Source organism: Lichenostomus cassidix, chromosome 1 (assembly GCF_008360975.1).
Source record: "Lichenostomus cassidix isolate B80296 chromosome 1, HeHo_3.0, whole genome shotgun sequence".
Classification (NCBI taxonomy): domain Eukaryota; kingdom Metazoa; phylum Chordata; class Aves; order Passeriformes; family Meliphagidae; genus Lichenostomus; species Lichenostomus cassidix.
In genome coordinates, this window is record NC_139479.1 from 68361710 (window position 1) to 68374472 (window position 12763).

Sequence of the window (12763 nt, forward strand, 5' to 3'; positions counted from 1 at the left end):
GTGTCTACTAAGCATTTTATGGAAGAAGTCATGTGTCATTTTTGTGATCATGTCATTCAAAGAGTGCAGTGCAAAGACACTTCTGCTGTTTAAAGAACTTGCAAAGATTTCTATGTTTGTAAGCAGTCAATGTACTTGTCTTAGGACAATTCCAAAGATATTTTTTCCCAAGAACCATTCATATTTAACCCAAGTTTAATTGGAACCATTTGTTTTTCATCCAGAAGTTTATTTCTTGGAAGTCATTGGGACAGCTGTATGATTTTAATAATCTAGGTTTTTTTTTTAATACAGAGATTACAATGTGGTTTTGTCAATGTGTTATTGGCAACAGTGCCAAAAAACCCCATCACCAAAGATAATTTTAAAACCCTGAGGAAAAGAGATATACATCCTACTTTTTATTCTGTTCTGATTAATATTACATCTGAAGGCTTGAGGAAGAAGTTTTGCATCATATCTTCCTGGGTGAGACTCTAATAACCAAATGCAGATATCTATATGATATAATCGTGGAGCTACAGGATTAAAAAAACAACATTTGTTGTCCATGACACTCTTATGGCACAGCTTCTCTCACAGTAAGACAAGGGATTAAGAACTTAAAGAGATGCATTCTCTCCTTTGCCCTGTTGGAATCCACTTGTGAACTTTCTTTAAGTATTATTGAAGGATTCAGAAATATCTAAGTATTTGTGGATTTATCCTTTTACTTAATAAATCAGCAGCTGACTTATAGTGAGATAAAGATATTTGTCCCAAATCACAAAAGAGCCTATAAAAAATGTTGGAAATGACAAATGATCTCCCAGTCTGGCAGGCTAGACAGAATATCCTTCCCATTTTCAAACAGTTTGGAACCTGTACATAGGCACTGTAGCTCTCTACGTCCTGCAGCTATATTTCTGTCTTGATTCTGCCTCAGCAAGAATTCAAACATCTACTTAAATGCTACTGAAACTGAAATGGATTTCAGCATGTGTCTTCCTGCATCATGTTCCTCTCATGATCCTGTAAATCATATAATCATATAACAATTTAAGTTGAAGGGATCTTAGGACCTCATCTGGCTTAAGCCCACTCCCCCACTCCAAATGGGGTCAGCTTTGAAATTATACTGTGTAACTCAGGGCCTTGGCTACCTTTGAGGATGAGGATTCTGCAGCAGCCTCTTCTCCCACCTGGGCACCTCATTAGGAAGATTTTTTCCTTATATCTAATAACAGCTCCCCAGCTGCAACTTGCCTCTCTGTGAAGAATTCGTTTTCTATAATCACCCATTAATTAGTTATAGACAGCAATCATATCCCTCCTTTGGCTTCTGTTCTTCAAGCTGAGTGAACCCCACTGCTCTCACTCTCACTTCCTATGTCATGTACTCATCCCCTTAAACGTTTTGGTAGCCTTTCTACTGCTTTTGCTCTGGTTTTTCCTTCTTGTGCTGAAGATCCCCATGCTGGACATGATAGACCAGAATTATGTCATAAATGCTGAGCAGAGGGGGAAACCACTCTGCTCAGTCTGCTGACTGTGCTCTTACTGATGCAGCACATGGCTATCGTTCACTGCTGCAAAAGAATACCGATGCAGAACAAGCAACATGGAAGAGTGGGCACAAATCACAAGCACTAAGCAGGTCCTGCATTTATTTATAACCATAGATCATTTCTGTTCTTTGCCTGAGGGCTGACTCCTGCCGTAAACAAGAAGAAAATCAGAATGGGAAAGATCCATAAATCCAGCAAACACTGACTGCCTTTGAACTTCTGTTCAAAAACCATTTTAGTTTCAAAACTGCATTTGATGATTTATTCATTAGTTTGTCATTGCTTAATGCAACATATTAGTTTAATGTAGACCTTCCTAGTGCCTCCACTGAGCCACAAATTCTTCTTACTAATGTTTGTGAAAGATGCTGGATACTTTGGGTAAGGTATGTGTTCAATGGAATTTGGCAAGTTCAAGTATCTCAGACAAAAATCAACTTTTTGTATACCTGTTTTACATTTGGGGATTCACACCAGCAAAAAAAACATGTCTTCATGGTGTAGGTTCAGTTTTGAGTGATACAGCTTCATTTAATCAGATTGCAAGCACTGTGCAGAAGACCAAACCATGAAATCAATCAGAAATTATGCTCTTAGTCTGTTTATATAGTTGCTGGTTAATGATCGCTTCCACCTTTCTTACATTTAAAGCTAGAGAAAAATAGGAGAAAAGAGAACACTGGAAGATGTTAAAGCTAACAGAAAAATATTTATAGGGTTCTTAAAAAACTGATCAGATATCTGGATGGACAAATTCAACATTAGCAGTAGCTAGGATCCAGGTTTTCATCCTTGACCACTACCAAATACAGCTTCCTGGCCTGGAGTTCAGATATACTCTTTGATTCACCAGCAATTCCACAGCCAGACAAAGCCAAAACACATTCTAATGAGCTCTATGCTCCGTACTCTCACTAAATTCCTGTCCAGTATGTAAAAGATTTTCCCAAATCAATTTGTGAAGAAGAGCACAGATTGCACAATCTGCACAGACTGGAGCGACACATGTCCTTCTCCAGTGAGTTTCTAGCACTAACTGTTGCTTTCACTGTTTAAATTAAGTTCCTCTCTTTTGGATGACTTGGCAAACATTTAAGGCTCTTTTAAATGCCTAATATTTGCCTGTAAACACACGTGTCAATTTTTTGGGGATGGGTTTAGTCATTGTTCATAGCCTTTTGTGGCCTCTGACTGACATTTCCTATTATTTAAACAGCTAATTAGTCCCTTTTTTATTAGGTGTAAATGTGTTTCCATGCTTTGACTGGCAAACACTAATCTCTGAACTTCAGTAGCATGTAGGAATTTATTGCCTGTTAATTGTGCCCTAGGGCATAGTGACTTTTAAAAGTGAAATAACAATCATTACTTCTCCATATATATGTTACCGCAGTGCCTGTATTGTTGTAACATATGTCCAGTTGGATTATCAGTCATAGAGAGGGCAGCCATTCAAAACTATACTGACTTTTCAAACACAGTGTAGTTTCAGATAGTATTGCTAATACAAAAAAAACTATATCTGGCTGTTACACTTCAGTCCACAGGGGGTTTCTTTTAAATGGCTTTTTATCTTTTTTTGTTTCTGTCTCTTCTAATGACTGCATGAGTGGCAGATTGTGTGGGTGTTACCTGATTTTCCCCTTTATGTGTAATGATATTAATTTTTTTTACATTCTGCTCCTTTTGTATGGCCTTACTTGTCATTATACTTTATATTTCAGATATTTTCTATGTTCTGTGTCAGCAGATGTTCTTCTCAATGTATGACTCAGTGATAACACACTGAGTTTTCATTTTGCTTGTCAATGCATTTGCTTTTTTGTCATAAATGCTGAATGCTTTGTGGGATCTTATTCAGCCACCCACTCTTCCTTCTACAGACCTTTTCTCAGAAACAATAAAATTAGTCAAGATTCGCCTTATTTGTCTTGAAATATATTCCTTAATGTGACGAGGAAGTCATGCAAAGATTAATTTTCAGTTTAGGGCCAATTTAATATCTATTCTCCTTTTTTTTCTAAGCTAATATGCATCCTTGAAAAACATACCAGGTGGAAAACTATGAAGGGACTGAAAGAATGACACCGTACTTGTAGTGCTGAATATTTTGGTCAAGGACTTCCGATGCAAGTTTGTATAGTATCAAATTAATGCATTGCTTACACATTTTGGAATCCAAACGTGATTCCCTCAGAACTCCTAAGGAAATGACTCCATAACTGTGAGTGATTAGATACAATATAGTGAGTGTGTGTGTGATTGGAAGGGGAAGCAGTGTCCTTGATTGCACAGTTTTATTCTTTTTGGGCTCCATTCCCAAGCATCTAAAAATATGCTGTGCTGATCCCTTTTATTCTGAAGCTATATCCTACCTCTTACTTCAGCTCCCACTTCCTTTTGGCTTACCTTCTTTTCATTCTGACCCCAGAAGATACACTGTGTTAAATTGCTTCAACCACAGATATCTGAAACCAGACAACCCAGTGGGTAACTGTGTCCTGTTGTTCCAAAGGAGGAACATTTGTACCTTCCATTAACTTTGTTTAACAATGCGAATTCTTAGCACCTTTAGAATGAAGGAAATGTGCATTGATGCTAAGACAAGAACCTCAGTATGAACTTTTTATCCTGTGCCACGCTTGTAAGTTTTTTGTCAGAAGACATGAAGAACAAGCACAAGCAGAAAGAGTAATATAAATTCCATATTAATCCCTTAATCGGGCTAGGTAGACTGTGCCTCTGCTTTCTGTTCAGAAAAAAACACCAGCATTTTAATGGTAAATTTGTTTTCCAAATTTTGGTTTATGACTACCTATCTATTGCACTGATGCACTGGAAGGCTTTGAAAGGATGAGTTTCAATGGGAAAAGGAATGTAAAGTTAAACTTGCTAAAGTTTTGCCCAAGTGTTCAGAGAGATGGCACACAATTTTACATGTGCTACAGAGTGTGCAGAAAGACAAAATCATCATAGGCAGATAGATCTTGGGCAGTAAATTACATAATCTAGAGTGAAAGGGAACAGGGAATGAAATCATACAGAACAGTAAAAAAAAAAATATAATCACAAGAATGGTCAGCAGGAGATACTGAAACATTTTAAGAATACTTTTCCCAATTTCCTCCTGCAAACATACTTTTTGCATGTAATGGAAATGTGTTTGGTCTGCATTCAGATCAGCAGTACAGGAGGGGAAAAAAAATAAAAGTTTCAGGAGGGTTAAAGAAACATTGTTCTCTTGCAGCCATGTTCCAGGAGAGAAGACCACATCTTGCCAGTCCTGAGGGATAACTACAGATGGGGCTTGGTGCAAGGAACTTCTGCACTCAGTGGGCTGGATTGCATCTCATAGTGATATTGGACAGGGCTGGAGACTGAGATCAGTGGCTGAGTGCAGTGAGGCTACATATGGTGTATCCGACAGTTGATCATGGGAAAAAAACCTTCTAAGCTCCCTTGATAAATTTGTACACTCCATTTTCATTCTTGGATTATTTTATTTTGATTTATGTTGCTAATGGTCTGAAAGTCTGAGCTCAAGTAATTACTGCTTTCCATAGCAGGAATGGTAGGGCAATTCTACTGTTACTGTGTGGGCTGGGGGGGAATTTTTATACTTCTCTTCAAGTTTCTTCCTCCTTAGTGTAACAATGTCCATTCTCTCACTGGTATCTCTGTGGTTTACAGCCCCTCCTACTATTGCAGTCCTATCTCCTGATATTACTGTCATCTCTGGCTCCCCTGTCACTCCTACTCAAGAAATGATGAGTAACTACTCCATTTACCAATTGTCAGAGATGATTTTGTTGCCTAATTTTGTGGGCAGCTTACATGCCAATCTCCAAAAATCTTGAATTGCAGCCCCTGCTGCTTTCTGAAAACTAGATCCAGTTAATAAATTTTTGTTGGGCATTTATAACTAGGATGTCCAACACCACTACTTCAGTGGTGGAAATTTTGTCTGTGATAGGCATGTCTCTTTCCTGAATGAGCATTTTGGCATACAACAGCTTGATTTTTGACAAGATCCTTCAAGGACACAGGAGCTCATCATTACATGATTGTTTTCTTCTCTATATGGCCACTTCTTGTGCTCCATGAAGATTCTTTCAGCTCTACCACGGAAGTCCATGGACCCAGAGGAATATCCACCATTACTTTAACCATCCATTGCTTTAGTCAGCCTTTAAGTCATTGCAATAGAAAGGGTGAAATAATTTTGTTATCAATTTTGGTATTTACTGAAGTCTAGGCTTGCCATAACCTTGTTTTAGTTATAAGACACAGGAGTTGTGTTTTGTCTCTCAATAATGGCTTTAATTCTGGCTGGTTGAATAAAACCCTGGTGAATAAGAAAGTCAGGCTAAGTCAGTGGAGGTAATTAAAAAGTAACACACATCTGTGAATGACTCCAGTCTTTCTTGGCTGGAAAGGGGTATATAACTTTTGTTCTTAAACTTTTTCCTTAAAAAAAATTGAAAAAATAATTTCAAAAAAAGAAAGGAAATATAAATTATTTGAGATAAGTAGGTATTTAAACAAACCAAATTGTATAAATTTTTATAATTTTTCTAAATTTTCTCTTGTCCTGTGTTGGTAACGTGTTCTGCAAGTCTGGTTTATGGTGCTCAGGGATGTGTCACTAACTGCAATGGTTTAAATTAAATTCTTTCTTAGTTGTTTCCAGCACCTTCCAGTAGTCTGAGCAGAAGAAATAGATTTTAAGGTATTCTCCATCTTTTTTCTTAGAAAACTATATTGACAAAGGATTGTTTTTTCTGCATGCTATTAATCATCAAATCACCAAATCAGTTGATTTTTGTGGGACTGTTTTTTAAATATTTCCTGCATCTACAGCATTAACTCCTGTCATATCCTTTGATTCTGGTGCTAGTATTATTTTTCTTTTCCTGTGACTAGTTAATGACTGCTTCCATTTCTATAGCAATCATATTACTATTGTTTTTATATCATTGTCCCCAGGCCCAGTGCTGTCTGTCAACACACTTCATGTTTTCTTTTTTTAATTAGTAGCTGGAAACACATAGTAGAAAAGCACAAAATTATGTATTGGTATGTTCTGGGAAAGTGTCTGTGTGATAGCTTTGAGGAGCTACTCTATAAAGCTGTTAAAAAATTTTAAAGGCTTAAATATTTAAAACATTTACATTTAAAAGAGTGATTTATGACCTGGACATTTTTCTTCTGTAATTGCAGCAACCAGAAAAAGAGATTGAAAAAATGATAAATGTATGGTTATGATACTTAAGCCAGATGGCAAGGACTCAATTTTTCTGTTCCATGACAGAATTTGTTTTATTATGCAATTATATTTCAACTTTCTTGTTCTTATATTTATTAAAAAAAATAGGAAGATGTCAGGTCCTTTTCAGCTGCTTCAATAAGAATTATTGATTTCCCAGCAAGTATAACTTAAGTCTGGATATATAAGGACAATATGAAAGAAAGAGGAAAAAATCAAAGGAAGCAATATCCCTTCTAGATAAAGTTAAAAGTCTCTATTAGATAAAAAACCAAAGCACTAACAAGAAAAGAGAAGCAATATATGGAAAATGTCACCAAAGAAGAAGTGGCCACTTGTGAAGGAAAGAAAAATTAAATGGACTTTCACATCAGCAGCCTTCTGACTTGCAAATTCACACCAAACATGATGAGACCTTGGAAATGGTTAAAAATAAAACCCAACAGAATGAAACTATAGACAAAACACTCTTAAAGAGTGCCAACTGAAAATGAAACAGTGTGCTCTACACTGTCACGTTTCCCAGCACAATAGAAGTGAAAGATGCCAAAAAAAAAAATAAAATAGAAAGGTGCAGGTGAGGATTAGCTTATGGGGAAACACTTAAATGTCCTGATGGTTGTGATGAGGAAACATCATTAAATCTCTGTTCTCTGAAATAAAAGGAAGTTGTAAACACAATGACAAAGAAATGTGACCAAAGTGACTGGGGCATCTGATTGTGTGCTACACACTGTTCAGAAGCAGACAAGCCTTCCACTGTGCTACCCAAAGCAGAATAAAGAAACAATGGCTGAAAAATAAGGGAAGCGAAGATTCAGTTTCAAAAAGGAGTATCAGTACTTCATCCACAATTCCTCAAGCTACTGATGGGTTAATTTTGATCCTGGAAACAGCAAACCACAGAGTAATTTTAATTTCCATGTCTGAGCCAGAAGGACATGCACATTCTCCACTCAAGCAAGCAAGTCAAATGATACAGGGGAAAACAAACATAAATGCAGTTTAGCCAGCTTTTCACTGAATGAAGTGAAAAGCTCTGTAACCACCCCAGTAGTGATTGTTTTTTTGCCTAAAAGGTTGGGTATTCTCTGCATAAACACTGACAAGCTCTGAAACAGAATGCTAAATGGAGAGGGGGGGACGGAAAGCAGCGTCAGATGTTCCTCATTCGGTTTATAGATTTAAAGGCAGCATTTAGGCAGCCACCACACCAATACATTTGGGAATAACTCAAGTGTTATAATAAACTCTTATAACAAGAAAATTCATCAAAGTTTTATGTTAGGAAGTATAAGTTGTGTTCAGTTTAGATTTCAGCAGGAGTAGAAATCGATATCAGTTACTTACTACTTCTGGTTTGGATTGTTGCTGACTTCACCGTGAAAAAACATAGGTGGGCACAGAATGGATTCTTCTAGAGAATCTTGACTGTCCTGGCAACACAGCATAGTAAACTGACAGAAGAAGGTTTTCAGCACCAAAAAGAAAGACAGGAGAATCAGTAAAAGAGCTTTTAAACTCATTCTCTCAGAAAGGAAAAAGGTTCAGGAAATATTTCAGTTTTCCTGCCTTCTGGGAAGTATGTTTCTAGTTGACAATGAAGCAACTGCAATCACTGTCTTCAAGAAGACTTGCTTGCTGAAACAGGCAGCCTAAAGGTCTTCCAGCTTAACCGTCATTCCATCTTCGCTTAAGAGAACATAATTTAAAAAAAAATTGTCTCCACAAGACAAAAGTGCCCGGGAGGTAGTTCCTCCTTGTGGAAACCAGGCCAAGTCCATGGAGCACTTTGCAGTAGGGTGTTTTAGCTCAGAAACAATATCAACCAAACATGACTGTACTGTTTCCAGGTCCAGGCTGGCTTTATTCAGTCTGCTCAGCCCATTCATCTTGTCAGTATTTCCAGTTCAAAGGTTAACAATACTACCAGGATGAGTTAAGATCTGTCTGCATGCTTTGGTGCGGTTGTGGTTGAGTTCCCACTTTGGTTCATGTGGCTTGTGATTTCTGTTGGCTCACTCCAGGCCTTCAAAGGTGTGCAGACAGTAGAAAACATCAACTACGAGGACTTAGTCTAAATATAGGCCTAAATGCCTTTGTAAGTAAACTCCTTAAAAAATACCAGGTATTAAGTGTTATTAAATCACAACACATTTCAAAAGCATTCAGCAATGTCTTAGCTACAAAAGAAGATAGAAATATCTAAGACTTGCTAAGAAGGAAGCCTAAGGGACAACTCAGTTGTCCAAACATTGGTGTCTGGTCATTGTACGTACGCCAGGGAATCTCTTCTGGGTTCTGGCCATTGCTCCTGAGGCCTGGGCTTGCTGGACCTCTTAATTTCTGGATGGACAGCTCACATGCCACAGGTTATTGCAGATAGCATTAGACACCTATGTTTTGCAGTAAGATCAAGCTCTGTATGAAGGCCAAAATGGTAGGGTTGCTTAAGGAGCATGAAAAAGTGTCTGATGATTCATCTCCTCAGCAGGGCTGAAAGAAGAAATATTTCACTTGATGGGTCTTCAAGAAGCCCTCTGTCCTGATCAGACAGGGCTGTCAAAGACCTTTCATGCCCTAAGTGCATGTGGTCACTGAGAAGCAGACTGGTTCAGAAATGAGTATTTTCCTCATTTTCAAAGTGTTGCAAATGTTCATCTGTTGCCTTTTTGAAACACCTTCAAGATCCTTACCTTAGAGGAGAGACAGAAATGCAAACAGGTACATTTCCTGTGAAGCACAAACCAAACCATGCACTTTCAGATCCTCCTATTTGTTTTAGAATAGACTGGATTTTTGCAAGCACCTTGCTTTCTGTTTCTGTTTTGCAGCTGTCCTTTGAAAAAGTAGGTAATTTTGGTGGTTGAAAAACTATTTCAGTTTCATTTTTAGAGGTTTATCTCCTGAAACAACAATATGCTTTATTTTGGTTTATCTTCCAATATTCTTTTCTGCTTATCACTTTCCTTGGCCAGATCTAGTTTTCGTTCCCTATAGTTGCAAGTGTCACATTACAAACTTACCTGTATATATGTTTGAGAGAGCAGAAAATCCCCAACAAAACCGACTTTCAGAATTTAATATTTTTTGCACATAATGCTTAAAATAACTTTACAAAAATCTGTGAGTCAACCTGTGAGTCAATAACAACTTCATGGAATCAGGAAGCAGAAAAGTTCATTGAGTTATGTTCTGAGCAAATTTCTTGAAATATCTGCTATCAGTTTGGCAATCAGACATTGGCAATCAGACATAGGAAAAAAAATAAAAGAAGATGTATTCAGAATCTCAGAATTGTTGTGACCCATTGGCATGAAAGTGCCCTGAAAAGGCATGGTAGTTTTGCATGTTTGACAAAATCGAGGTAAAACTGGGATAGGTGTAGGGAATGTCTGTGGAGGCATTTCTGTCCTGTGAGAAGAGGCAATTATAGTTAAGTTGATTTTGTGTCTGACATAAGTATTTATCAAGGAATAAATACCTGTAAATAGTATTTAAGCTTGAAAGAAGAAGTCAGCATGAAACCAGGAAAACATCATCTCAGCAGGAATTAACTTAGGCTGGAAATCGGAAGAAATTCTCTAAAGTAGGGGAATAAGGTTTTGTAACAGCAAACTATCTAAGCAATTAGTGTTCTTTTTTAAAGAAACGAGAGTCGCATGAGCAACATGAATACATACACCATTCCTACCTCAACAAAAGGTTCCTCATCCCTTTGAAATCTGTTGGCCTGTTTGAATTAAAGCTGATGTAAAGGAATAGACTTTAAAGGTAATTACATTCCTAAATTTTTCATGAAAATAAGGGCTGGATAGAGAGAACCCATATGAGAAGCAATAGAGGGAAATCTTTAGTGTGAATTCATGGTCTTATTAGTCACCAGCATGTCCCTGAGTTCACTCAGGGCATTTAAATGCCATGGGAAAGACATCAAGCAGAGCCCACATTTTCTCAAACACAGGAACCTCACACTACATAGGAAAAAAGGTTTCAATAGTTTCTCTGGTCACATGTAGTGCTTTTTTAACACTGGAGCCTGTTACACAGTGAAAGGATTTGAACAATGCCTGCAGAGGGTCTGGGTTTTATAACTTCGCCAAGAGAACATATTTTCTGGCCCAGTCACTTACGCTGCGCGAAACTGGACACATAATTTCATTCTTATATGAATTCCTTGTATTTACCCTTCACAAAGCAGTCAAACTGACACCTTCAGCTGAATCAGATTTTAAAGTGTTTGAATTAGATATGTTATTAACAGTGGTTCGTTGGGTTGGGGTTTTTTTTTTTTTTTGAGTCATATTAATAATGAATAGTTATGGATTTGCCCCCATCTGATTATTTCAAACACTCTGAAATTTTTTAAAAGCTTGTACTGTTCTGAGAAATTACAGATAGAGGGGAGATTACCATTTAGGTGGTTTTTTGTTTCACAGTTATGAAATATTTCTGTGGCAACTTCAACAATAGCTTTCATGGAACAGGAAATACAAAGTGTTTATTTTTAGGTGTTCATTTGGTATATCCTATCCCTTAGGGCTGTGCCTGTTTCCTCTCTTAATAAGCCTCATCCATCTCTCAAAAATGATGGACATCTTAACTTCATTGCTGGCTGAGTCCAGTGTAAAGCAGATGACTAGCCACTTCCCAAGCATCTGAATTCATAAGCACACTTTGTGTTTTGCCATGAGGAGGTCGTACACACACAGACATGGGTGGGTGCAAGGAAGGGATCCCTCCCATTTCCAACCCGTTCCCAAGAGGCCTAAGGAGCCAAGCTCACTTGTTTTTCCATGGCTCGCTGACAGATGTTACCATAGGCATTATCTGATACTCAGTGACCAGCCATCACCAGAGCGGCAGGACAGACATACTTTTAACATTACAAATTTACTTCTTTGGTCAAGCCTGAAAACTCCTTGAAAGCAGAAGGCTGCTGGTGTAGTAATGTGGTCTTGTGCTCATGACAATCTCCCCGTTGTTCCCACTTCTGTGTCAAACGTACTTTCTAAGTACTTTCAAGCTGTTTCTTGGCTGTGAAATCTCATAAACAGAGACTTTTCTCCTTGTGGTCCATCTCCCAGCGCACTCCTAACTCCCGACTTGGACTTGTGAGTATACAGATGTTGAATAACAGCAGTAGCGACAGCAGCAGGAATAATAAAGGAAAGGTTAGCGCTTTGCCTGTGTCAGACTGTGGGTACTTACGTGATCTCTGTTACACAAATCGTGAGCAACTTTGTAGATTATCAGCGGTATTTAGACAACTACATCCCTCATTCTGATGGGAGTTAGGCACTTCAATGCCTTTAAGGATTTGTGCCTCTGGGGCTTTTTCCAGATAACAGAAGTCTATGGCAGAGTTGGTGGGAGATAAACTTGAATTGCCCACATCTAAGGGCTGGGGGAAGGGCAGGCACTACCACCGGCAGAACGAGCGCAGCTTCTCCTGCCTGCGGCATTTCTGGCTTTTACAGAAAGCCTGGAAGGAGCATGAAGGGCTGGCACGCTGAGTTAAAAATGATTCTGTCTGAGGGTAGACGGGAGCTAGCGACCACGGACCAGAGTTGGGCACGGTGTTGCAAACTGTAACAAAACCCAAACCTGTGTTTCTGTGAAGGGCAGGAGAGGGAGTGTGTGGATACAGCTGTAGGGTTGCAACGCCACCAGTGACATTCAGCACATTTCACGACCAGCTGTACTCAGCGGCGAGCACCTTGCAAGCTACTGGAAACCGGCATGATCTGTTTTACGTTGGGATTTTTGTTCCGTCATGCTTTCACAGCGAAGGTGACACAAAAAATAGGCAAAATTTAGGGATTTTTTTGTTTGTGTGGTATATTTTTTTTAAGGGTTTGGCTCTTTGTACATAGGAAATCCTATGATTTCTAAATCATTTTTGAAGGTTCCTCATATCCTCTTTCCCTAAAATTCCTTTAACTCAGCC

The 12763-nt window shown here is 38.3% G+C and overlaps 1 protein-coding gene across 1 annotated transcript in view; it reads right to left on the bottom strand.

Moving 5' to 3' along the window:
* The window catches only part of POMP (proteasome maturation protein), a 33690-nt gene extending 21412 nt beyond the window's left edge, over nt 1–12278 (bottom strand). The window contains exon 1 of the mRNA XM_085049615.1: nt 12209–12278. Within this exon, the coding sequence (XP_084905741.1) occupies nt 12209–12278 (70 nt within the window). The remainder of the gene's footprint in view (nt 1–12208) is intronic.
* Nucleotides 12279–12763: the final 485 nt, after the last annotated feature.